The sequence below is a fragment of the Sapajus apella genome, unplaced genomic scaffold (genome assembly GCF_009761245.1).
Source record: "Sapajus apella isolate SASKATOON/1434 unplaced genomic scaffold, GSC_monkey_1.0 scaffold2, whole genome shotgun sequence".
NCBI classification, from domain to species: Eukaryota; Metazoa; Chordata; class Mammalia; order Primates; family Cebidae; genus Sapajus; species Sapajus apella.
Window position 1 is genome coordinate 14,068,177 of NW_022436942.1, and position 24,783 is coordinate 14,092,959.

Consider the following 24,783-nt stretch of genomic DNA (forward strand, 5'->3'; position numbering starts at 1 on the left):
AATTCTCCTGCCTCAGCCTCCTCAGTAGCTGGGATTACAGGCACGCACCACCATGCCCAGCTACTTTTTTGTATTTTTAGTAGAGACGGGGTTTCACCATGTTGACCAGGATGGTCTCGATCTCTTGACCTCGTGATCCACCCGCCTCGGCCTCCCAAAGTGCTGGGATTACAGGCTTGAGCCACCGCGCCCGGCCGTATTAACTTCATACATACATATTATTAGGTGAAATGCCTGATAGATACTAAGCACTAATAGACGGGTTTGTTGTTATTGTTACGTGTCCTGTATTTCACAACAGAAAGTCAGGACACATGTGAGGGTAGACCAGCTGTCTCCTCCTAGAATTGTCTGATGTAATTGAGCTCAGGTGTGGAGGAATTCATGGCACTACAACTATTCTTTTATTTGAATTTGAATGTGTTTTTCTCCTTTCAGGTTTTGTGTTATGTATCCCAGTTGTTAGCAACATTCTCATGTTGATTTTTCTCTATGATTATTTTTATAAAGCTTTGCAAATCCAGCTGCCAGTTATGCATTAAAAGGCACTCAGTATTTTTTTTTCTGTGTCTAAGCTGGCTTGGTCTTGCTTACCAGCCTGTCTTTCTCCAGGGTGACAAATCTGTATGCCAAGGAGTGGTAACCTGTGTGCAGTGTGCACGTGCCAGGTCGGAGCAGGCTCCTGGGGTCCATGAGAACTGTTGCCTATGGAGGCAGGGTTCACAAGGATCTCTGGAACAAACAGGATGGGAATGAAAAAATTATTTCAGTATGCTTTTCAGGGAAGATGGCAAACCAAAGCAATAGAAAGAATCCTGTATCAGAAGATGAATGAATAAAAGGGTAAGTTGTGAGGGGAGCAAGTTTATTGGCAAAAAATGGACTATCAGGCTGCAGATTAGACAGTTATGTTGTGGAGACAGGTGCGATGTGCATGCCTGTAATCCGAGTGACTCCCGACGCTGAGGCAGGAAGGTGGCTTAAGTTTCGGTTCATGACCAGCCTGGACAACACAGCAAGACTTCCTCTCTAAAAATAAGAAAAAAAAATATGTTTTAAAAGACAGAACTGACCTGGGTGCAGTGGCTTACACCTGTAATCCCACCACTTTGGGAGGTCGAGGCAGGCAGATCACTTGAGGCCAAGAGTTCAAGACCAGCCTGGTCAACATGGAGCAATCCCTTCTACACTAAAAATACAAAAATTAGCCAGGCATGGTTGTGCCTGTAATCCCAGCTATTCAAGAGGCTGAGGCACGAGAATCTCTTGAAGCGGGAGGTGGAGGTTGCAGTGAGCCGAGATGGTACCACTGCACTCCAGCCTGGGCGACAGAGCAAGGCTCTGTCTCAAAAAATAAATTAAAAAAGAAGGAGAACTGAAGGGTCAAGGTTTTCTCTTCTTTGAGACGAAATCTCACCCTGTCACCCAAGCTGGAGTCCAGTGGCACAATCTCAGCTCACTGCAACGTCTGCTTCCCGGGTTCAAATGATTCTCCTGCCTCACTCTCCCGAAGAGCTGGGATTACAGGCGCTCCCCACCACGCCCAGCTAATTTTTGTCTTTTTAGTAGAGACAGGGTTTCACTATGTTGGGCCGGGCTGGTCTCGAATTCCTGACCTCGTGATTCGCCCACCTCAGCCTCCCAAAGTGCTGTGATTATAAACGTGAGCCACCGTGCCCAGCCTCAGACTCATAATTTAGGTCTTAGCCAAGAAACCTTTGCTCAAACCAATGTCTTAAAGCATTTCTCTGGTGTTTTCTTCCAGTAGTTTCATAGTTTCAGGTCTTATATTTAAGTCTTTAATTCATTTTTACTTGATTTTTGTATATGGTGAGATAGAGGTCTGGTTTTTTTCTGCATGTGGATATCCAGTTTTCCCAGCACCATTTACTGAAGAGACTGTCCTTTCCCCAATGTATGTTCATGGTACCTTTGTTGAACATGAGTTGGCTGTAAATGCATGGATTTATTTCCGGGTTCTTTATTCTGTCCCATTGGTCTATGTGTCTGTTTTTATGCCAGTACCATGCTATTTTGGTTAATAGAGCTTTGTAGTATATTTTAAAGTCAGGTAATGTGATGTCTCCAGCTTTGTTCTTTTTATTCAGGTTTGCTTTGGCTATTCTGGGTCTTTTGTACTTCATACACATTTTAGGATTGTTTTTTCTGTTTCTGTTATCAAACTCATAATTTGGGAATATGTGAAGTGTTCTCTTCCATGTGTTTGACATCTTTGTACATATCTGTGTGCAGTTTGGTAGGAGGGCACCACACTCACAACCCAGTTTAGGATGTCACCTTGGGAAGCCCATGGACAAAGAGAGCTCAGTCCCAAGAGGCGGTGCCCTCCCAGCTGGGAGCTGTTCTAATATTGTCATGCTAAATGGAAATATGTGTGGAAGTTGCCAAGTTATAACTTCTGTGATGAGAAGATGCCTACTATAATTCCAGAGGCCCTATTAGCCCTTCCTTGGCCAGAGAGTTCATCTCTCTCCGTATGTAACCCAAGACTACAAGTTTGCCTATTTAATTTTCAGTGGAGAGTTGCTGGGTCCAAACCTGCGGGAACTGACCAAAGGAAGTCAGCCTATTGTTGGACACAAAATGAGAAGGGAAAGTTCTACTCCCCAGGGCGGGAAGCCTGAGGGAAGGGGAATGGAACAAAGCCAGTGAGAAGAGCAAGGTGCCTCTGCATCTGAGGTTTTGAGCGGCCCTTTTGTACTTGGAGTCTTACCAGGATCTCCCAGTTTTGTTTAGAAAGGAAGCAGGACAGCAAAAGGCAGGGAACGAGGCTTGAGACAGGCAGGACTGGGGGCTTTCGCCGTTTGACTTTTGGGCTTCTGTTTATGTTGCCTGTAGGTTCCTTCTTTTCTTTTCTCTTTCTCTTTTGCCTCCTAGTGACAGCCATTCTAAACAAATTGCCAGCATTGTCTTCCTCTGTTGACATCCTTCCCAGCAAGGAATCTAAAATAGCATCTCCCCCTCCGGAATGTACTGTGAGGGAAGAGGTGATTAGCATAAAAATGTGTTCTGACCCTCACGCCATCCTCTCAGGCAGAGATGGGAGTAAAAATGAGCAATGTGATCTTTCTGACCCTGGTGTATCTTAAGTCCTTTTGCTCTTTTGAACTGTCTCAACAAAGGAACCAGAAAATTAAAAGGTGGCTTTGTGGATGCGCCAGAATATTTCTTTCTTTTCTTGTTGTTATTGGAGTTTGCCCTGAAGTGTAGGGAAGCTGGCAGTTCTTTGACTCTTATGGGGTCACGAAATGACCGTTCCTTGGAGATGCAGTGGGCTAACATTCTGGAGTGAGGTTGCTGCAGGTCATGGAGGTTGGGCTGCAGAGTCCTCTGGTTCCTTATGATTCCAGTAAGGTTCTCTTTTAAGGCCTGAAGATCCTGCATGATTTGGAGGAGGCACTCAAACCTGGAAAGTGTTTTCTGATGTAAAATATCTGCAATTGACTGTCCCCTCTCTAAGGCTGGAGGTTCAGTGTGGGGGTCTCCTGGGAAGAATATTCAAAATGGAGGCAAATATGTAAACGCTCAAAGAAGATGCTTACCATTTTGTCAGAAAGGAATAAACTGTTAATATTTCTGAAAGGGAAGGGAGTGGGCAAAGCCAAGAGGAACTGGGGCCAGGGAATAGCTAACCAAACTTGGAAACGCGCATGGATTCACATTCCCAGTGCCCGGGCAAAAACTCTGCAGAGCTTTGCCCTAGTTCTTCATTTGCTCAAACCTTGTCGGTGGAAACTTCTTTAAAAAAAAAAAAAAAGCCGGGCGCGGTGGCTCAAGCCTGTAATCCCAGCACTTTGGGAGGCCGAGGCGGGTGGATCACGAGGTCAAGAGATCGAGACCATCCTGGTCAACATGGTGAAACCCCGTCTCTACTAAAACTACAAAAAATTAGCTGGGCATGGTGGCACGTGCCTGTAATCCCAGCTACTCAGGAGGCTGAGGCAGGAGAATTGCCTGAACCCGGGAAGCGGAGGTTGCGGTGAGCCGAGATCGCGCCATTGCACTCCAGCCTGGGTAACAGGAGCGAAACTCTGTATCAAAAAAAAAAAAAAAAAAAAAAATATTTCACTATGTTACCCAGGCTGGTCTCAAGCAATCCTCCTGCCTCGGCCTTCCAAAGTGCTGGGCTTGCAAGTGTGAGCCACCATGCCTGGCCCCACCTCATCTTTTTTGTATCCTGGACTTAATGACCCTCCATCTCCCTGCCATGACCACTGAGGGGCTTTTTATGCGGAATTGAATCTGTAAGTACCAGTATATCATAAACCCCATAGAGTATGTCTCTAATGAGACAAGCCTTCCTGATGTCCACACTTGTCACTCTTCACTTCCACGCTCTCCTTGGCTGAGATAGCTGTGTGTCTTGGAAGGAAGAGATTAGTCAGTGAACGGTTAATAATAAAATACCAACACCGACAGCAGGCATTACCGCAAGTATTAAATGCTAGTTTGCATTTACCCTGATAATATGAAATTTATTTTGGAAAAATACAAACGTTCTTTTTATGAAAACTTTCCGTGAGTTAGCTGAACTAATTTCTAGCATGCCACATGGTTTTCAAAAACGATCCCTTAAATGCAAAAAGGAAGGGTTCCCCTCACCTTTCACCATATCGCGTAGGGTTTTAAGAACAAATTCATGAGTATTTGATCTGGTGTTTGAAGACTCAATAAAATCTGCAATTTTCTTTCTTTTGCAATGTTTAGCACACTCAGATCCATGGGAATTGAGAAGTCAGCCTGAGGTCCTGGCTGTGGCAGCCTCTACCAGCACACAGCCAGCTGGTCGCCCCATCCTGTGTAGGCGTTTGTGTTTCTGTGGCAGAGCTGTGTGGCCACCTCAGTGTATCTTACAGGGCTTGCCAGGGAGGATTGAGAAGGAAATAGTCTAGTCTATTATGCCCCCTCGTATTGAAATTTGAACCAAAATAAAAACCTACCACCTAAGAAACCAGGGAACCGGTGCCAGGGTGCACAGAGCTGGCAGAGGCCTGGCAGAGCTTCTCTCTCCTGGGGGTAGGGAGCTCCCTCCAGTCTGCGGCTTTGTGTCTGCTGGCAGCACGCAAACTCCCAATGAGCCCAGTGACAGCACTGCAGACAACAGTCATCATTATGCTGGTGTCCCAGGGTATTCTGCCTGAATGGAGTCCCCATACCCTGATGGAGGACAGAAGCTGGCATGAGCATTTTCATCTGCTTCAGAACTTGGTTCCAGAGCTATACAAGGGGCATCTGTGGACCAGTTCCCAGCAGTGAATCTGAGACGTGTGCCTCCTCCCAGGATGAATTGCTTAGTTCTGGGCACAACAAAGGCCATCTCCAAGCCACCCCTGACCCTCCACCCACCCAGTCACCACTGCCATAGACCCCTGCCAACATTCCAAAGCTGGGAGAGCTTTTCTCCCTCTTAAATTTCTGAGGCCTGCTCAGAATGCAAAGAGGACTCCTCCTCCTGTTCCCATCACATTGGATTACTGCCGGTGTCAGCAGATGGAGGCTGCCTTTTATATGCAAATATTTGGGAGCCATTAATTCCCCAGTTCCTGCCACTACTCACCCTCTTCTAAGACCCTGTCTGTACCATCCAAATGGCAAATTGAAGTTCCCACCCAACAAGAACTATTAAGGACTTTAAGGTATGGTGATAGCCTGCAGCCTGAAACTGACTCATTGTTGACACTCTTGTGCTGATTCAGATGCTGCAGATTCAGAAAATAGACTGTAGGAGGTAGATGACTTAAGACAAAACTCCTGGGGAGGAGAAAGGCATTTAATGTCTAATGAGGAACATGGTAACTAACATTGATTGACCTCTGATTGTGTGCTAGGCACCGAGCTGCATGCTATATGGAAAGATCACAGCTGCCACAGAAGCCTTGGAGGTCTGCACTATTATAATTCAAGTAAGGAAAGAGGGGCTCGAAGAGGCTAAGGACTTTTTCCAGAGCCACCCATATGGATGGTGGGAAAGTCAGGATTGGAACCTGGGCAAGCCGTACTCACACCCTGAGCCCTTTTTCTGGTCCACTGGGAGGGAAAAGAACTAATGACTGCCACAGACTCTGCAAGGACAAGAGGACAATCGAGGATTTACGGCCTCCTTCCGCCTGACTTTAAGAGTCAGTGGTTATGAAAAGAGCTTTGGCCTTCCCATCGCCCCTCAGCCCCTCTTCCTTTTTGTTTTCCACGCCTCCCCTGCTGTTCTTTCTCTGCTCCTCCCCTCTCGGAGCCCAAGCCCTGGGAAGTCTGCCCAGTCTGATCCCTGCCCAGCAGCCATTGCTTTCCGCAGAGCTTTGCTGGTCAATATTGAAAGCTTTGGCTAGAGAAGAAAAATGTTCTCAAAATTCAAAACATGTCTCCTGGGGAGACTCTTTGTTAGGAGTGGGCATTTCAAACTCCTCCACAGTTCTCGAAATGCAGCCTCGTCTAGCATTCAGTAATGGCACTAGGACTGCCCCACACTCAGCTTCTAGAAGTGCCGGGCCGCGGCTGCCACACGGTCCCGGTTGGTGTGTGACAGATTCCACTTCCCGTTTGCTGTCTTCAGCTGTACCGTGTTCTTCTTGGCTGCGCTCTTGGCTATTTTGTGCTTATACAGTATGTTTTGACTCAAATTTTCTCCCACCACTTTCTGCACTTCTCCTTTGATGGCACATAAACGCCCCTGTGTTCAGCCTCAGTGACAAAACCAATGAAACCTTCCTGTTTTAGTGCCACCTTAAGCACTTGCCTTCCCTGTTACCAACCCAGGGAGCCCTGCTGTAAGGTAGAAATTGGAGAATAAAATGGGAGCAGGAGAAGCAGTTCTTTCCCTTCAGAGAAAGCTGTTTGTTCTTGCCCCAGTCTTGACATAAAACAGCCTTGCAAAGGATTTCATGCATTTGATACGGCAAGGTGGCACTGAAGAGGGATGCAAATGAGCCCTGAAATGGCCACCAGCCTGGCCAATGTGGGGACTGACACAAAAAGCCTTCTCCCAAAAGCTAGGTCCCCAGAGCTGTGATGAGTTGATGAATCTATGAGCAAAGCTCTTACAAGTGACCTCACCTTTCCCAATGCTGTTGCTGAGCTTCACTGCAATGCTGGGTCTCCTGTAGCATGGAGGGAGTGTCAGGAAGCTGGTCCTGGAGTTCATTTGCACTGTCATGTATCGAGTGCAGTATCTAACGAGTCCCCTTCAGTTGTCGGTGCACGTGGCTCTTGGTCAAGGAGGGACAGACGTGCATTGGAGAAGCCGGCAGAGAGAAACCATGTGAAGGAATCCGAGCTCCTGGGGAGGGGGTAGGAAGATGAGGTCCTAGGGAATCTTCCCCAAACAACTTCTCCCTCAGTGTGGGGTTGTCCTTACCCTGAAGCACGTGGGTACATGGATGAGGGCCGACGCCTGACAAGACTGAGGTTTTATGAGGAGGAGGAAATGGGTGGGTAGGTTTACCACACAGGAGAAGTGGGAAGTTAAACCTCACATGGTTAGCAGCAGTGAATCCATACAGGTCTGCAGCAACTCAGTTCTTGCTGCCCTGGAGGAAAGAATTCAGCCCAGGGACAAATGGCAGAGTGAGAGACCGAGGCAAGTTTTAGAGCAGGACGAAAGGAAGTTAAGTGCACTTGGAAGAGGACCAGGGGGCTAGCACTTGGGAGGGGCTTCATCCGCAGAGTGCCTACTGAAGTCGTGCGCATGCTCATTTGTTTTTCCCTTATCTGGCAAGTGTTTCTAGAGGAAGGTCATGTGACAGTTAAACTTCTCCATTTGCCTCCTAGTCTGCGTGCTTGAGCCCATTTGCCCATCTCTTGAGACATTATCAGGAAGCCGCTGATCACCAGCTTCAGGTGTTTTTATTGTTTTTGTTTTTGAGAAAGAGGTTTGCTCTGTCACCAGATTGCAGGCACAGCCAACTTGCTAGCACAGCTCCTTGGAGGCCCACCCTCCCAAGTAGCTGGGACTACAGGTGCATGCCTAGCTAATTTTTGTATTTTTTAGTAGAGATAGACTCCAGCCTAGGCAATATGGTGAATCCTAACTCCTGGGCCCAAGTGATCCACCCGCCTTGACCTCCCAGAGGGCTAATATTAAAAGCATGAGCACCCAGATTCACAAAGCAAGTTCTTAGAGACCTACAAAGAGACTTAGACTCCTACACAATAATAGTGGGAGACTAACACCCCACTGCCAATATTAGATCAACCAGACAGAAAATTAACAAGGATATCCAGGACTTGAACTCAGCTCTGGACCAAGCAGACCTAATAGACAGCTACAGAAATTTCCACCCCAAATCCACAGAGTATACATTCTTCTCAACACCATATCACACTTATTCTAAAATTGACCATCACATAATTGAAAATAAAACACTCCTCAGCAAGTGCAAACGAATGAAAATCATAACAGTCTCTCAGACCACAGTGCAATCAAATTAGAACTCAGGATTAAGAAACTCACGCAAATACATGGAAACTGAACAACCTGCTCCTGAATGGCTACTGGGTAACTAACAAAATGAAGGCAGAAATATAGACGGTCTTTGAAACCAATGAGAATGAAGACACAACATACCAGAATCTCTGAAACACATTTAAAGCAGTGAATAGAGGGAAATTTATAGCACTAAATGCCCACAGGAGAAAACAGGAAAGATCTAGAATCAACACCCTAATGTCACAATTAAAAGAACTAGACAAGCAAGAACAAACAAATTCAAAAGCCAGCAGAAGACAAGAAATAACTAAGTTCAGGGCAGAACTGAAGGAGATGGACACACCAAAAACCCTTGAAAAAAATCAAGGGTTTTTGATTGAATCCAGCAGCTGTTTTTTTTTTTTTTAAAGATCAACAAAATAGACCACTAGCCAGACTAATAAAGAAGAAAAGTATTGGCCGGGCGCGGTGGCTCAAGCCTGTAATCCCAGCACTTTGGGAGGCCGAGGCGGGTGGATCACGAGGTCAAGAGATCGAGACCATCCTGGTCAACATGGTGAAACCCCGTCTCTACTAAAAATACAAAAAATTAGCTGGGCATGGTGGTGCGTGCCTGTAATCCCAGCTACTCAGGAGGCTGAGGCAGGAGAATTGCCTGAACCCAGGAGGCGGAGGTTGCGGTGAGCCGAGATCGCGCCATTGCACTCCAGCCTGGGTAACATGAGTGAAACTCCGTCTCAAAAAAAAAAAAAAAAAAAAAAAAGAAGAAAAGTATCAAATAAATGCAATAAAAAGTGATAAAGGGGATATCACCACCGATCCCACAGAAATACAAACTACCATCAGAGAATACTATAAACATCTCTATGCACATAAACCAGGAAATCTAGAAGAAATGGATAAATTCCTGAACACTTACACCCTCCCAAGGCTAAACCAGGAAGAAGTTGAATCCCAGAGTAGACCAATAACAAGTTCTGAAATTGAGGCAGCAATTAATAGCCTACCAACCAAAAGAAGTCTAGAACCAGATGGTTTCATAAATGAATTCCATGAGAAGTACAAAGAGGTGCTGGTACCATTCCTTCTGAAACTATTTCAAACAATAGAAAAAAAGGGAATCCTCCCTAACTCATTATATGGGGCCAACATCATCCTGGTACCAAAAGCTGGCAAACACAGAACTAAAAAAGAAAATTTCAGGCCAGTATCCATGATGAACATTGATGCAAAAATCCTCAATAAAATACAGGCAAACTGAATCCAACAGCACATCAAAAAGTTTATCCATCACGATCAGGTCAGCTTCATCCCTGGGATCCATAATGTAATTCATCACATAAATTGATAAATGTAATTCATCACATAAACACAACTAAAAACAAAAATCACATGATTATCTCAACAGATGCAGAGACGGCCTATGACAAAACTCAACAGCCCTTCATGCTAAAAACTCTCAATACTAGGTATTGATGGAACATATCTCGAAATCATAAGAGCTATTTATGACAAACCCACAGCCAATATCATACTGAATGGGCAAAAACTGGAAGCATTCCCTTTGAAAACCGGCACAAGACAAGGATGCCCTCTCTTACCATTCCTGTTCAACATAGTATTGGCAGTTTTGGCCAGGGCAATCAGGCAAGAAAAAAAATAAAGGCTATTCAATTAGGAAAAGAGGAAGTCAAATTGTCTCTATTTGTAGACAACATGATTGTATATTTAGAAGATCCAATCACCTCAACCCAAAATCTCCTTAGGCTGATACGCAACTTCAGCAAAGTCTCAGGCTACAAAATCTATGTGCAAAATCATAAGCATTCCTATACACCAATAACAGACAAACAACCAAATCATGACTGAACTCCCAATTCACAATTACGACAAAGAGAATTAAATACCTAGGATTACAACTAACAAGGGATGTAAAGAAACTCTTCAAGAACTACAAACCAGTGCTCAAAGAAATAAGAGAGGACACAAACAAATGGAAAAACATGTCATGCTCACGGTTAGGAAGAATCAATATCATGAAAATGGCCATACTGCCCAAAGTAATTTATAGATTGAATGCTAACTCCATTAAGCTACCATTGACTTTCTTCACAGAATTGGAAAAAAATTAAATTTTATATGGAACCAAAAAAAAAAAAAAAAAAAAAAAACCCTGCATAGCTAAGACAATTCTAAGCAAAAACAAAACAAAAGCTGGAGGCATCACGCTACCTGACTTCAAACTATACTACACTACAAGACTACAGAAATCAAAACAGCATGGTTCTGCTACCAAAAAAGACATGTAGACCAATAGAAAAGAACAGAGGCCTCAGAAATAACACCACACACCTACAACCAGCTGATCTTTGAAAAACCTGACAAAAACAAGCAATGTAGAAAGGATTCCCTATTTAATAAATGCTGTTGGGAAAACTGGCTAGCCATATGCAGAAGCTGAAACTAGATGCCTTCCTTACACCTTATACAAAAAGTAACTCAAGATAGATTGAAGATTTAAACGTAGGTAAAACCTAGGTAATACCATTCAGGACATAGGCATGGGCAAAGATGTCATGACTAAAACACCAAAAGCAATGGCAACAAAAGCCAAAATAGACAAATGGGATGTAATTAAACTTAAGAGTTTCTGCACAGCAAAAGAAACTATCAGAGTGAACAGGTAACCTACAGAATGGGAGAAAATTTTTGCAATCTACCCATCTGACAGACAAAGGGCTAACATCGAGAAGCCACAAAGAACTTAAACAAATTTACAGGAAAAAAAAAAAAAAACATCAGGAACTAGGCAAAGGATATGAACAGACACTTCTCAAAATGAGACATTTATGCAGCCAACAAACATATGAAAAAAAAATCATCACTGGTCATTAGACAAATGCAAATCAAAACCGTAATGAGATACCATCTCACACCAATTAGAATGTAGCTGATTAAAAAGTCAGGAAACAACAGATGCTAGAGAGGATGTGGAGAAATAGGATCACTTTTACACTGTTAGTGGGAGTGTAAATTAGTTCAACCATTGTGGAAGACAATGTGGTGATTCCTCAAGGATCTAGAACTAGAAATACCACTTGACCCAGCAATCCCATTACTGGGTATATACCCAAAGGATTATAAATCATTCTATAAAGACACATGCAGCTGGGCATGGGGGCCCACACCTGTAATCCCAGCACTTTGGGAGGCCAAGGCAGGCAGATCACAAGGTCAGAAGTTCAAGACCAGCATGGCCAACATGGCGAAACCCCATCTCTACTAAAAAAAATTACAAAAAAATTAGCTGGGCATGGTGGTGCGTGCCTGTAATCCTAGCTACTCAGGAGGCTGAGGCAGGAGAGTCACTTGAACCGGAACCCAAAAGAGGGAGGCTGTAGTGAGCCCAGATCACACCACTGCACTCCAGTCTGGGCCATAGAGCAAGGCTCTGTCTCAAAAAAAAGAAAAAAAAAAAGACACATGCACATGTATGTTCATTGTTGTATGTTTATCGCGGCATAGCTTACAATAGCAAAGACTTGGAACGAACCCAAATACCTATAATGATAGACTGGATAAAGAAAATGTGGCACATATATACCGTGAAATACTATGCAGCCATGAAAAAGGATGAGTTCATGTCCTTGGCAGGGACATGGATGAAGCTGGAAACCATCATTCTCAGCAAACTAACACAGGAACAGAAAGCCAAACAAGGCATGTTATCACTCATAAGTGGGAGTTGAACAATGAGTACACATAGACACAGGGAGGGGAACATCACACTGAGGCCTGCCAAGGGGTATTGGGTAGGGGGAGGGACAGCATTAGGAGAAATACCTAATGTAGATGACTGGGTGATGGATTCAGCCAACCACCATGGCATGTGTATATCTATGTAACAAACCTGCATGTTCTACACATGTACCCCAGATCTTAAAGTATAATAAAAAAGAAAGAAATTCACTAAATGGCTAGTAAACTGCTAAAGAGGGAGTTAGTGAATTGAAAGATATCACAGAGAAGTTGAAAGCTGCAAGGTAAAATCAGAAAATCCAATTAGAGTTTATGCAGAATATCTACAAAATAGAGGAGAAGCAATATTCAAAAACTTGATGGCTGAGAAGTTTTCAGTTTGAAAGAGTAAATCTAATTTCTTAGCAAGATAAATAAAAAGGTCCTTTTTGTTATGTCTTAGTAGTACTTCATATTAGCAACAAAAAAACAAAAACTTGAAAAGCTATCAATTGCAAAAGTCATTTACCTATAAATGAATGATAAAAGACAGACTTCTCCTCAAAAAGAGTAAAAGTCAGAAGTAAGCAGAATAATGTCTCCAAACTACTGAGGGAAAATAAGACAATCTAGAATTCCATAACAATAAAGGTATCAGTCAAAATTAAAGGTAAAAATAAAGATTTTCTTAACCAAACACTAGGTGAGCTTATCACTCATGGACCATTGTTTAAAAAAATTACTAAAAATGTACTTCAAGGCCGGGCATGGTGGCTCACGCCTGTAATCCCAGCACTTTGAGAGGCTAGGGGTGGGTGGATCACAATGTCAGAAGTTCAAGACCAGCCTGGCCAAGATGGTGAAACCCCATCTCTACTAAAAATATAAAAATTGGCTGGGCATGGTGGCAGGAGCCTGTAATCCCAGCTACTCGGGAGGCTGAGGCAGGAGAATTGCTTGAACCCGGGTGGCAGAGGTTGTAGTGAGCCGAGATCATGCCACTGCACTCCAGCCTGGGCAATAGAGTGAGACTCCGTCTCAAAAAACAAAACAAAACAAAAACCAACATAAAAATGTACTTCAATAGAAGGAAATTAAATCCAGAAGCAGGAATAGGTTGAAATAAAACAAGTTAGTATGTTGGTTTATTTATGTAGATTGTAAATGATAATGATTAAAACAGGCTGAAAAAAAGGTGAATTAAAATAGGCAGTAGCATGGAAGATAAAAGAAGGCATTCTAAGGTCCTTTTAGTTTTTCTTTTTTCTTTTGTCTTCTAAGGAGGAGGACAGAAATATTGATTAACTTATATATTAAAAACTTAAGTATGCCAGGCACTGTGGCTCATGCCTGTAATTCCAGCTCTTAGGGAGGCAGAGGCGGGAGGATAGCGTGAGCCCAGGAGTTTGAGACCTGCCTGGGCAGTATAGCGAGACCCCGTTCTCCACACACAGGAAAAACAAAACAAGAATTTAGAAATAACACTTCCAAACCAGTTGAGGGAGGTGAGTATTAAAGTTATCAGTGTAACAGAAAACAAGAAAGAAGGAAAGAAGCACGTAAAAAATTGAAAACACAAAATAAGTTTTCATATGTGTGTATGTATGTATGTTTGCACAATGTAGGTTCAGATGTATTAGTTTTTGTAATAAATATAATTCTCAGGTTAGTGACTATAAATTTTGTGTTAATTAGCCATCTGCTACTGATAAAATACACTTCAAATAATGCAAAGCTTATTAGCGGGGCATGGTGGAATGTGCCTTAGTTCTAGCTACTTGGGAGGCTGAGGTGAGAGGATCACTTGAGCCCAAGACTTCAAGGTTACAGTGAGCTATGATGATGCCACTGCACTCCAGCCTGGATGACAGAGTTAGGCACTGTCTCTAAATAATAAAAATAATGCAAAGTTTAGAAGTCCTACCCTGCCCTGTGGATTTTATAATTGAACAATATCAGGTTGCAAAAGTGTCACTGAAGAACACTATGATTTCTTGCCTAAGAGACTAGAATACTATTAACTAAGGATGATAGCTGGGGATGTTCCACTTTGGAAGTAGAAAGAAATTAATGTTCACTGAGTTCTTCCTAAGCCTTAGGGCCTACAAAGGAAATTGAGAAGGAGCATCAGAGTGAAGGACTTGTGCTGTGTGTCATGGAAGGCCAGTCATGGGAGAACATGGAGAGGGTTATGGCATGGAAGCCCCAGAAAGAAAGGAGAATTCAAAAAGAACAGAGATTTTAAGGATAAAATAGTCAGCAGTATTTGTGCTGAACACAAAGGGTTGAGCAGAGTAAGTACTGAGAAGCCACCCTTGGATCAAGCTTTAAGAGGACAGATTACTAGCGTGTTGGGCCTACTGGTAACAGGAAGAAAATGGGAAGTAACAAATTGAGAAAGTAAGAGTGGGTTTTTCCCTCAGGAAGTTCAGCACCTAAGGGAAAACAGAGTGGATGGTGAAGAGAGAAGCAATCTCGAAGTTATCTTGGAATAGGCAGTAACCATATTGAAGAATAAAACCTTAATTATCTACAGCCCTCAGGGAACTGAGTTTCCTGGGTAGCCATCTTTTCTAGGTGACCTAATGCTTGCATTTTTTAAAATACCAAGCTAATTTTGGCCATTCAAAAAATATGCAAAGTCACTAGTAATAGCAGTATCAGGATGGTCTCTTGTTCATCTTTCATGACTGTAATAAAGCCAGTCCTTGTGACTACAGGACCTGCTGAGGCCTATTTGGAGCTTAAAATAGCCATAGGAGTTGTATTTTGAGTTTTGGACATCTTTGAGTATCTTTTTTTTTTTCCCTATGTCTCATGGGTAATATGCTGACATGGTAAAAAGGTTTGAGGGAGGCACATCTCACACGTGAGTGTGAAAACTCAAACATCGGGCTAATGAACTACAAAAGGATTGAGTATCTTTTGGTGTCAGGCATATTTTCTCATAGCTTACCATAGCTTTCTATGTCTAGTCAGCTCATAGCCGGGTTAAGGTGTGTTCAGGCCTGAATGGCAGATCAACTCAGCCAGGTTTCTGAACCTAAAAAACTCAGGTGCAGACTGGTCAATCACTAGGATAATAAACGTCACTCTGGTATTGCTGTTTATGTGTTTATGTCTCAGACATACAATTTAATATAAAACTAAGAGTAAGCTGGGGTGATATGGCTTGGCTCTGTGTCCTCCCCCAAAACTTATGTTGAATTGTAATCCCCATGTGTCAGGGGAGGGACCTGGCGGGTGGTGATTAGATCATGGGGACAGATTTCCTCCATGCTGTGGTATCTTGTGAGAGTGAGTGAGTGTGTTTTAACAAGATCTGATGGTTTAAAAGTGTGGCATTTCCCAGGCCGGGCGCGGTGGCTCAAGCCTGTAATCCCAGCACTGTGGGAGGCCGAGGCGGGTGGATCACGAGGTCAAGAGATCGAGACCATCCTGGTCAACATGGTGAAACCCCGTCTCTACTAAAACTACAAAAAATTAGCTAGGCATGGTGGTGCGTGCCTGTAATCCCAGCTACTCAGGAGGCTGAGGCAGGAGAATTGCCTGAACCCGGGAGGCGGAGGTTGCGGTGAGCCAAGATCGTGCCATTGTACTCCAGCCTGGGTAACAAGAGCGAAACTCCGTCTCAAAAAAAAAAAAAAAAAAAAAAAAAAAAAGCGTGGCATTTCCCCTCTTCACTCACTGTCTCCTGCTGCCATGTAAGACGTGCCTTGCTTTGCCTTCTTCACCATCAGGCATGATTGTAAGTTTCCTAAGGCTTTCCCAGCCATGCAGAACTGTGAGACAATTAAACTTCTTTTGCTTTTGAATTACCCAGTCTCAGGTGGTTCTTTATTACAGTGTGAGAACAGACTAATACCTAGGGTGAGCAGCTGAGAGGCTTTTCTGACTGTAGTATATGAGCTGCAGTATGTGGATTTTGAGATATTTAATTGGCTCTTTAGCCAAAGACCGCTTTGGAAGCTTTTGTTTATTTCCTAATCTCAAGAGGAGGAGAACCTCAGGACAAACTGGTTGCATCTTCCCTCAAGAATAACAAAGATTTCTGCCTCAAAGATGATAATTCTCTCAATACAGACAGAAAAAATATTTACCTACTACCCCATCCTCTAGGAGGAAAAGTCTTTATTTTGTATTGACTATAATATCCTTTCTGCTGTAGTGTATGTTACCCTTCTGTCTGCTATCTGGGCTATACAGATAGACTTGATCCTCAGGCCAGGCATGGTAGCTCATGACTATAATCCCAGCACTTTGGGAGGCTGAGGTGGGTGGGTCACAAGGTCAAGAGATCGAGACCATCCTGGCCAACATGGTGAAACCTCGTCTCTACTAAAAATATAAAAACTAGCTGGGCATGGTAGTGCACGCCTGTGGTCCCAACTACTCGGGAGGCTGAGGCAGGAGAATCTCTTGAACCTGGGAGGTGGAGGCTGCAGGGAACCAAGATCGCACCACTGCACTCCAGCCTGGTGACAGTGAGACTTCATCCCCCCCCAAAAAAAAGACTTGATCCTCAAAGACTGTACAACTTGAAATTTTCACAATCCTGGGATCATTTGCTAAAGCACTTGTTCTTAAATAACGTAACAATGATGCAGGTCTCAACATGAAAGTCTGTGAACTTTAGCAAAAGAAATCGAGAGGCTTCTAGGTTCTGAATTCCATAGCTCACGGTTCTGAAGACAAGACTGAGACATTCCAAGTAGGGAAAGGTCACTAGACTGAGACATTCCAAGTAGGGAAATGTCACTAGACTGAGACATTCCAAGTAGGGAAAAGTCATTAGCAATATCAGGGTGGTTCCTTGTAAAAGGCCCACAGGCTGGCTTCCAAGAGGCCTTATAAGGTGACAGTTATATCTTCATGATTTACCAGTCTGGCTCTTAGCTTTTCAGGTTCAGAAACAGATTTTATCAAGATACAGAAAAAGAGATCCATTATCGGAGTTGGTCTCACCTTAGCCAAGCTCACAAGATTGATCTGTAAACCAAAATGCCACTTGGCATTTACACAGAGACATATAACTGATGGATATTCTTAAAGTACAAATGACTAGCTTATTCTTTCCCGTAGGCAGGCCTACGCAGGGAGGCAGATCATAATCAGGAGGTTCTCTGGTGAACGTGAAATAAGAATAAAGCTGAATCAATGCTTAATGTTACAGGCTAAGAGAGTAGTCCATCCCACAGCAAATACGGCCCTGCCGGTGGAGCTAGGTTCCTTTGAAGGCTGTCAGCAATGACTCCCTCTGCTCTGGTCAGTATTTGGATAGACACCTGTCAATGTTTTGTCTCATTTTTTATGCCTCAGAGCTAACGCAGGCCCATACCCACCCAAATCACCTCCCAAGTTAGTCTTTCTCCTAGATGTTAATACTTTCCATCACCTTATAGTGTCATTCTTTCTCCTTAGACTTAACAGTTTAAATCTCAGTGAGCAATCTTATTTTCAAATTCTTGAGTGATCCCTTGCTGCACTTACACTGGTCAAGAGGAGAGGGCGACAGTGACAAGCGGCTCACTCACACCAAGGCTTATCAGTCATTTACAAAAAAAAAAAAAAAAAAAACCACATTCCTGCTATATGCTTATGCCACGTGTATTATTTCTAATATTTTTCAACTCACTTTTTTAAAAACTTATTTTAAATGATTATTCCTACCATAAATAGAAAATGACAATTCTTTGTCACAAAAGGAAAATCGCTCTAAAAATTAATATATTGAAAACAAAAGTTATTTTTCCCATGTACTTTTTTAGCTAGATTCTATTTGCCATGGAAGGCTCTGAGCCTGAGCAGCTCTTTGAGATATGCTAGCAACAAACTGAGACTCCCCTCAGTGTAATCAAAAACATCAAAAGAGAACTGAGCAGGGGAATAATGTAAGACATTATTTAAAGTATTTAGTGCCTTATCCCACTACCATGTAAACAGTAATCTCACATGAGGTGTCTTACATTTTGGGAAAAGATGACCTTGGCTCTTTCTTACTGTAAGTGTATTTGAAACTTGTTTATACAACCGTAGTGACGCCTTCCGCTTCCCAGCTTCGCTTGACGCTGGCTTCTGCCTGATGCTCTACTGACTGTCGTGTTCCTGCCTCTTCCGCACAGGTACACACTGGCAGCTCAGGACCTGGTGATGCGTGCCCGGGGTGTGCTGAAGGACAGAGGATGGCGGATATCTAATGACCGACTGGGATCAGGAGACGACATTTCTGTATATGTCATTCCTTTAATACATGGAAACAAACTGTCATGAAAATGGCCCAGGGGATTGGGAGGACAGAGGGGAAGAAAGCTGGGATGCCTCTTGGCAGGATGGAACTGGGAAGTGCCCAGCTGATTTCCAAGTGATGCAATCTCTTCCCAGCCAGCCCAGGTGGGGAGTTTGCAGCCAAGAGGCCACGCTTCAGGATGACCCTTTGGTTTCCATTTCTTCTTTAGTAACAGGTCGACTCAATAAGAGCAAAACACAAAGGCTGCTACCACGTGTTGTATTTCAGTTCCTTTCACAGGCCTCCGAGGTGGCCGTTGCCTATTAGCGGCACATATGTCATATTTATTTTATCTAGAGTAGCTGGGGCAGCCATTTTCAGGTGTAAATGGCAGAGGACTCTTCAGCCTGTCAAGCCGCCAACTTCTCTAAGGGTTAAAAAGTGCTGCACTGGAAAGTTGGGGGTTATGCCTCAAAATGTAAGTGCCCACTGTCTAGGAAGCCTGAGATTTCTTTCAGGGATTGCCATCTGCCCCTCCCTCTGTTTCCTGTTTTTATTCTTTTGTGGCAATGGTGAAGTGAGGCAGGGATTTTTTTTTTTTTTTTCCCTTTTTTGACATTCCTTGAATCTGTTTTTTTTTTCCCCTCCATAGAACATGCCCGGGACTTTCCAACACCCTGCTGAGGAAGTTCTGTGTCTAAGTCCCACCCGGCCTGGGTTGTCCTCCAGCCCACACAGTCCAGGCAGCATCCGGGCTAGTGGCCTGCATGACAGAGGGTCTTTGTTGTGTACCGTTCCTTCCCAAGTTACATTTTCTCCCCAAATCGGTGTGTTTTCATGAAACTGTGAGTGTTCTGTGGACCACCAATTCCTCTCGTCTTCAGTGGTCTCCCTATGTGGCTCAAGGGTTCTCTATGAGAGTCTGGATTTTCACTTCTGATACAGGTTCCCACTTTTCTGTGTTGCGGGGACACATATAAAGCAGTGTTTCATAGAGCAGTTTAGGAAGTTCCTTGCATCTGCTGGTTCACCATACCTCGTCTGGGGACCATTTTGGATTCAGGTTTCATGGCTCGTGACTGTCCCCAAGCCCACTCCAAACAAAGTGTAAGGATCAGAGATTTATCAAGGAGCAGCAGTTCTGCTCTCCCCATCACCTTTGTGCAAGCCCCTTGGTGGGACACTTGAATGGAAGAATTTGAAATGGGTTGACTGGACATTCTCATGCTGTGCTCCCTGTCTGTTCTCTAAAGAATCATGTCGCAGCTCCGCCAGGTCCCACTGTGGTTGCACCTCTGAGTGTTCGCCACCAGAGCAGCAGCAGCAGGCACAGTCCACACCTTATCTACCTGCTGCTTCTCTCCTGGGAGGAGTGGCCAAGTAGATGATAAAACTCACTTCTGACTCTTAGACTTGTAAAGCCACCAAACTGCCTAGTCTTCTTCCTGCTGAGCTACTGAGGTGTTGTCACCATTTTGACAACTTTGAGTAATTAAAACACTCTTCTGACCCAATAAAGAAAGATGTCACTGGTGTGATTTCCCCAAAATGCTCGAGAGCTAATTCCAGTTCTCATATTTGTTTGAATTTCTTCTCCAGAGGAGAGGATTAGAAGTGTCTCCTCCGGGGCAGTAAATCACTGGCATTTCTGGAGTTGTCGATATTTTATTTGAAAAGGCCTGGAGCCCCTCCTTCTCAGGAATGAACTCATTCCACGGTGTGGAAACAGTGCCCTGTCTGGCAGGTGAAGTGCTGTGAGAATTCACACCTCCAGGTGTTTGTGGAAGTGTTTCCTGGGAAGAGCGGGACTTCTGCCTTGACAGGAGTTGTCTTCATCTGACAGCGCATTTCCTCCTCCTGCAGTCGATCTTATGTACCCCAGACATCTCTATGGAGAGTTGGTGGAAGACGCTTTGCTTCCTGGTGGAGTCTGATGCTGTGGGAAAACCTTCAGGCATGCGACAGCAGTGTGCCCCACTCCCTGTTCTGTCCTGGCTCTCAGAGTCATGTTTAAGTAGGAAATCTGAACAGGTCTTCTGAGGAGGACCCTGAGCTTCATCTTTGGGATCCTTCCTGCGTCCCAACTGCCTTTCATTTATTTGCTTTCCTCGGCCTCTATCTGGGCCCTACCCTTGAGCTTCTCCAGTTTGATCAAGCCATCAGAGTAACAATTTGGGTGTAGATGTCACAACGACCTTCTACTCAATCCGCCAATTCATTTACTGCTAAGGCACGTCTCAGGAAAAACTCTAGAAACCTCTAATTTGAAGTATTATAAAATCTTGAGCATTTAATCCTGCTGGTTTTAGTTAGAAAGGCACCTAGGAATTGTTTCATAAGCCACCCTGGGTGGAAAGACCTTAGTTACAAGATAAAGTCGTGTTTATGTTTAGGATATAAATGAGGTGAAGAAATCCAAAGCGGGAAAATGATGTAAATGAAGCATGGCAGGCCTGCCCAGCACTGATCTTGCTCTATGAATTGAGCTCACTCAGTTTTGGCCCAATATTTCACCCAGGCCCCTGTCGCCCAATCCTAGAACAGTACCTGTGTCTACATAATGGGTTGGCCCTTGGTGCATTCCTGGGAAAGTCAAAGGGCACACACTTGGAAATGCTGCAGAACGTTATTTATACGTGGTTCTGAAATCTTGCGTATCTTACAGTCGAATCTGCTTGCTCGAATAGCCTCAGAGGAAGTCTTGTTTAATAAAAAGCTTTTGATTTCCTAGTCAGGTCTTCATGGTTGTCCTGAGGTGTGTGTGTGTGGTTACTTTAATGAAAGGCTCTTGGTTGGGCTGGCCCTCTTCAGACTATCTGGTGAAACTCCTTTCTTTAGAACAAACTCGGTCTATCCGTACTCTGTGGCATTTTGCTAGATGATAACCAAAGCCTTGTTTCTGTAGCCAGTGTCAGCAGTCAGAGAGGCGGAGGGTATGTTTCGCTGCGGTTGTGCCTACCTATCTGCTGTTCTTGAGATGGGAAAAGTGAAAATCGGGCTAGGCCAAGTACTCAGCTGTCTAATAGGACAAAGCCTTATGCAGTGGGAATTTCAGTTATTTTCCACAGTATTCTGTGTTAGGGGATTTGGAGTGCTTACTTTTTAAATCTTAAACAACTTACTTCCATGGGGCTTTGTGAAGTCAGCTGTGGCCACCGTCCTCTTACTGTGTTCTCGGTATTCATTTACTTCCAGGGAAGAATGGCAGCCACAGGGAGATGTTGGTGGGCAAGAATATGAGTCCCAGGATCCAGATTTAGCCTCGGATCTTCCCCATTCAGTCAGGGTTTTCCGTTTAACAAGAGCACTAGTATGAAAACATTAGGGACACATCTCCCATGTCTTTAAAATTCCGATTCTCCCTTCATATCACCTGCCAATCAACTTTATAAGGCCACAAGTGGTCACTGGTTTTCCTTCCACCGGTTTGAGGTTCTCAGCTTTCCTTAAGTGACCCAGCAGCTCCACTGTTTTTCAGAGTGAATATGTTAAGCTTTGATTCTATTTTCAGTAAGTTAGTACTTCTGGGACACTTGCAGAAAGCAGTGAGAGTCATTGTCTATGCAAAGAACAACCAGGCCGATCCTGAAAGTTATCAAATTAAGTAAATGGTAAAACACGCTCTGGCCACAGGACAGAACTTTATGTTAGGACCACAGATTGTTTGGAAGACTTACAATTGCAGAGAAAGGCTGCAGCCTGCACACTACATAGCCCACCTCTCTGGGCAGACTTCGGTCTTGTGTGGGTGATGTGGCACATGTTTGTACACTGGGATTTTTCAAAGGATGCTACATGAGCACCGTGACTTGCTTCTTCTGTGACTACTGTGGCTTCTGTCAGATGGAGTGCCGGTCTGCAGAGGACTGCTCTTTCCAATCCACAGTGTTATCTGTGTAAATAGCTTTAATTTTTCCTCTGTGTCTTAGGTGAAGTTTTGTTTATGTAGCAACCAGGTAGACAGTGACCAAATATGGTTGTAAATGTGCCGTAGTTTCCTGTTGTGATGTACTTGAAGGAGAAACTGTGTCCTCTACTTTTCTGATCTCCCACAAGTATTTTGTGTTTGTTTCCTGAGTCCTGAGGTTACTCCTGTTTTTCCCCTAGTTTTTTTGTTTTTGTTTTTTTGTTTGTTTTTTTCTGGAGACCCAGGGAGGCCCATGGTGGAGACCATTTGTAAGGAATGGATCATGGTCTGGGTTTCCAAAACTACCCTATGTTCAGTGAATGAGAGAAATCTGCCTAGAAATGGTTTCAGAACCATGTACCTTTATGCTTTGTGATTGTGAAACATTGACTTTTTTGTAACCCCAAAATGAAAACTGTTTAGTAAAGGGGATCTATTTTGTGTGTTTTGAAACTTAGGTGCAGTGTCCCCTGGAAAAAGCTAAAGAAAATGTATATGCTCAATGACATTTTAAAATAAAATACTATATATATGTAAATAGGACATATTTAGCAAAATTTTTTCTGTCTTTTCTATGAATACACTATGAAGTTTCTTGATAGCAGGTAATGGTCTGATATGAGAGTATCATGGCTCAGTGTGAGATCATCAACTGTGAACACAGACTCAGAATCAAGAGGGAATGGATGCCAACACCATAAGCCTTCGCAGGAATAACAGTAATGGCTAATACGTTTCAACTATGCCTCTAAAGGAACTGCCATGGATACCATTAGTAAACACATGAAGAATTCAGAGAAAATCATTACTCCCAAGAGGTATTCTTAAGTGAGAGGGCTAGAGCCTAATCTTGCTAAAGACACTAAGAATCAAGAAGACTCCCTTCCTCACTTAAATATTTTAAGTGTGTACCTACAAAGGGTTAGTAAAATGTACCATCTTATAGAGAAAAGTTACCATAACAGGTGGGATAAGGCATCAAAGAATACTAATTCTGCTTAGTTCTACAATCCAGGAAGTTAAAAGTAATCTATAAAATACCAACAAAATATTTTAAATGACCAGGCATGGTGACGCATGCCTATAATCCCAGTACTTTGGGAGGTGAAGCGGGGGAGGTTTGCTTGAGTCCAAGAGTTCAAGACCACCATGGGCAACATAGACACCATCTGTACACGAAGTAGCTGGGTGTGGTGGTGACTATAGCTGTGTGTATAGTCCCAGCTACTCAGGAGGCTGAAGTAAAGGATGACTCACACCCAGGTTGGGGCTGCAGTGCCACTATACTACAGCCACGAGGACAGAGAGAGACCCTGTCTTTGAAAAAAAAAATATATATATATATATATATATTTTTTTTTTTTTTTTTTAAATGATCCACAGTCTTGATTCACAAAAGAAAGCTAAAAGTGGAAGCTTGGGAAGAACAGAATGGAAGACAGTCATATTAGAATGCTATCACTGTGAAACATCCTCAGCTCTGTTCACCTTCACTTGTACCCCAATGCTTATGCTGCCTCCTTCTCCCCCACTCAGTAGTGGAAAACAATGGAAAGAATCGATCCTTGGATTAGATACCAGAAGATTGGGATATTCTTCTCCATGGAAGAATTCTTCTAACATTCGGTCATGACTCGCTCTTGAAAGGTGTGGCGACAGTGGTCTCCCAAACTGGCTGCCAACAGTGCTTCCTATGTCTCTGTGCAAGTGTTCCTGTTCCCATCGAGAGGTGGAGTTTGTTTCCCCACCCCTTGAGTCCGGTCTGGCTTGTGACTTGCTTTAATAGAATGCGTAAGTGACATTCTGAGATCTCTGGAGGTCTCCTAGCACCTGCTTTCATTCTTGGAAGCCAGTCATGCTGTATATGTTAGACTAGATTAGTGAGTGAGTAGAGGCCACGTGGGAGAGAACCACAGTGCCCAGACATTGAAAGTGAAGCCTTCTATCCTCAAGCCCCAGATGAGTCCCTCCAGGTGATAACATGAGAAGAGAGAGGCCTAGCCAGCTCTCAGTTATTTGGGTCTTTCCGCTTGAGGCCACAGGCATTATAGAGAAGAGAAGAACCATCCCTACTTAGCCCTGCCCAATTTCCTGGCCCACAGATCCATGAACAAATAAAATGGTTTTCGTTTTAAGCTATTACGTTTTGGATAATTTATTACCCAACAGTAGATAACTAAAATAAGGTATAGAGAACCTGGCTCTGGGGTTTTGGGAGTAAAATGGTTAAAAATGTAAATTTGTAAAAGAGACAATGGCATTGAGAAAATACACTTCTGACATGGAAATGATCTTCCACATGGAACATGGTAGGGTGACTGAAGTGGGAGAAGAGTTTTTAGCAGTAATGCAGAGACAAACTGATAATCCCTGCATTCACACATATGCTTTTGCTGCTGCTTCTAAGCCAGGAAAATGATGACCATTTGGAGGCTATAAGCCTAGAGGGCATTGGTCCCTAATTTAACAAAG

At 43.6% G+C, this 24,783-nt stretch overlaps 1 protein-coding gene and 1 non-coding gene across 3 annotated transcripts in view; one reads left to right on the forward strand and one right to left on the reverse strand.

Annotated features, from left to right (window-relative positions):
- PPM1H (protein phosphatase, Mg2+/Mn2+ dependent 1H) overlaps positions 1-23,486 on the forward strand; it is a 291,024-nt gene extending 267,538 nt beyond the window's left edge. For both annotated transcript variants that reach the window (XM_032288665.1, XM_032288673.1), the window contains exon 10: positions 18,301-23,486. In XM_032288665.1, the coding sequence (XP_032144556.1) occupies positions 18,301-18,448 (148 nt within the window). In that variant the 3' untranslated portion in view covers positions 18,449-23,486. The remainder of the gene's footprint in view (positions 1-18,300) is intronic.
- On the reverse strand, positions 14,990-15,093 carry LOC116528124. Its single transcript, XR_004258867.1, has one exon. It is a non-coding gene; the product is annotated as a small nucleolar RNA U13 (small nucleolar RNA).
- Positions 23,487-24,783: the final 1,297 nt, after the last annotated feature.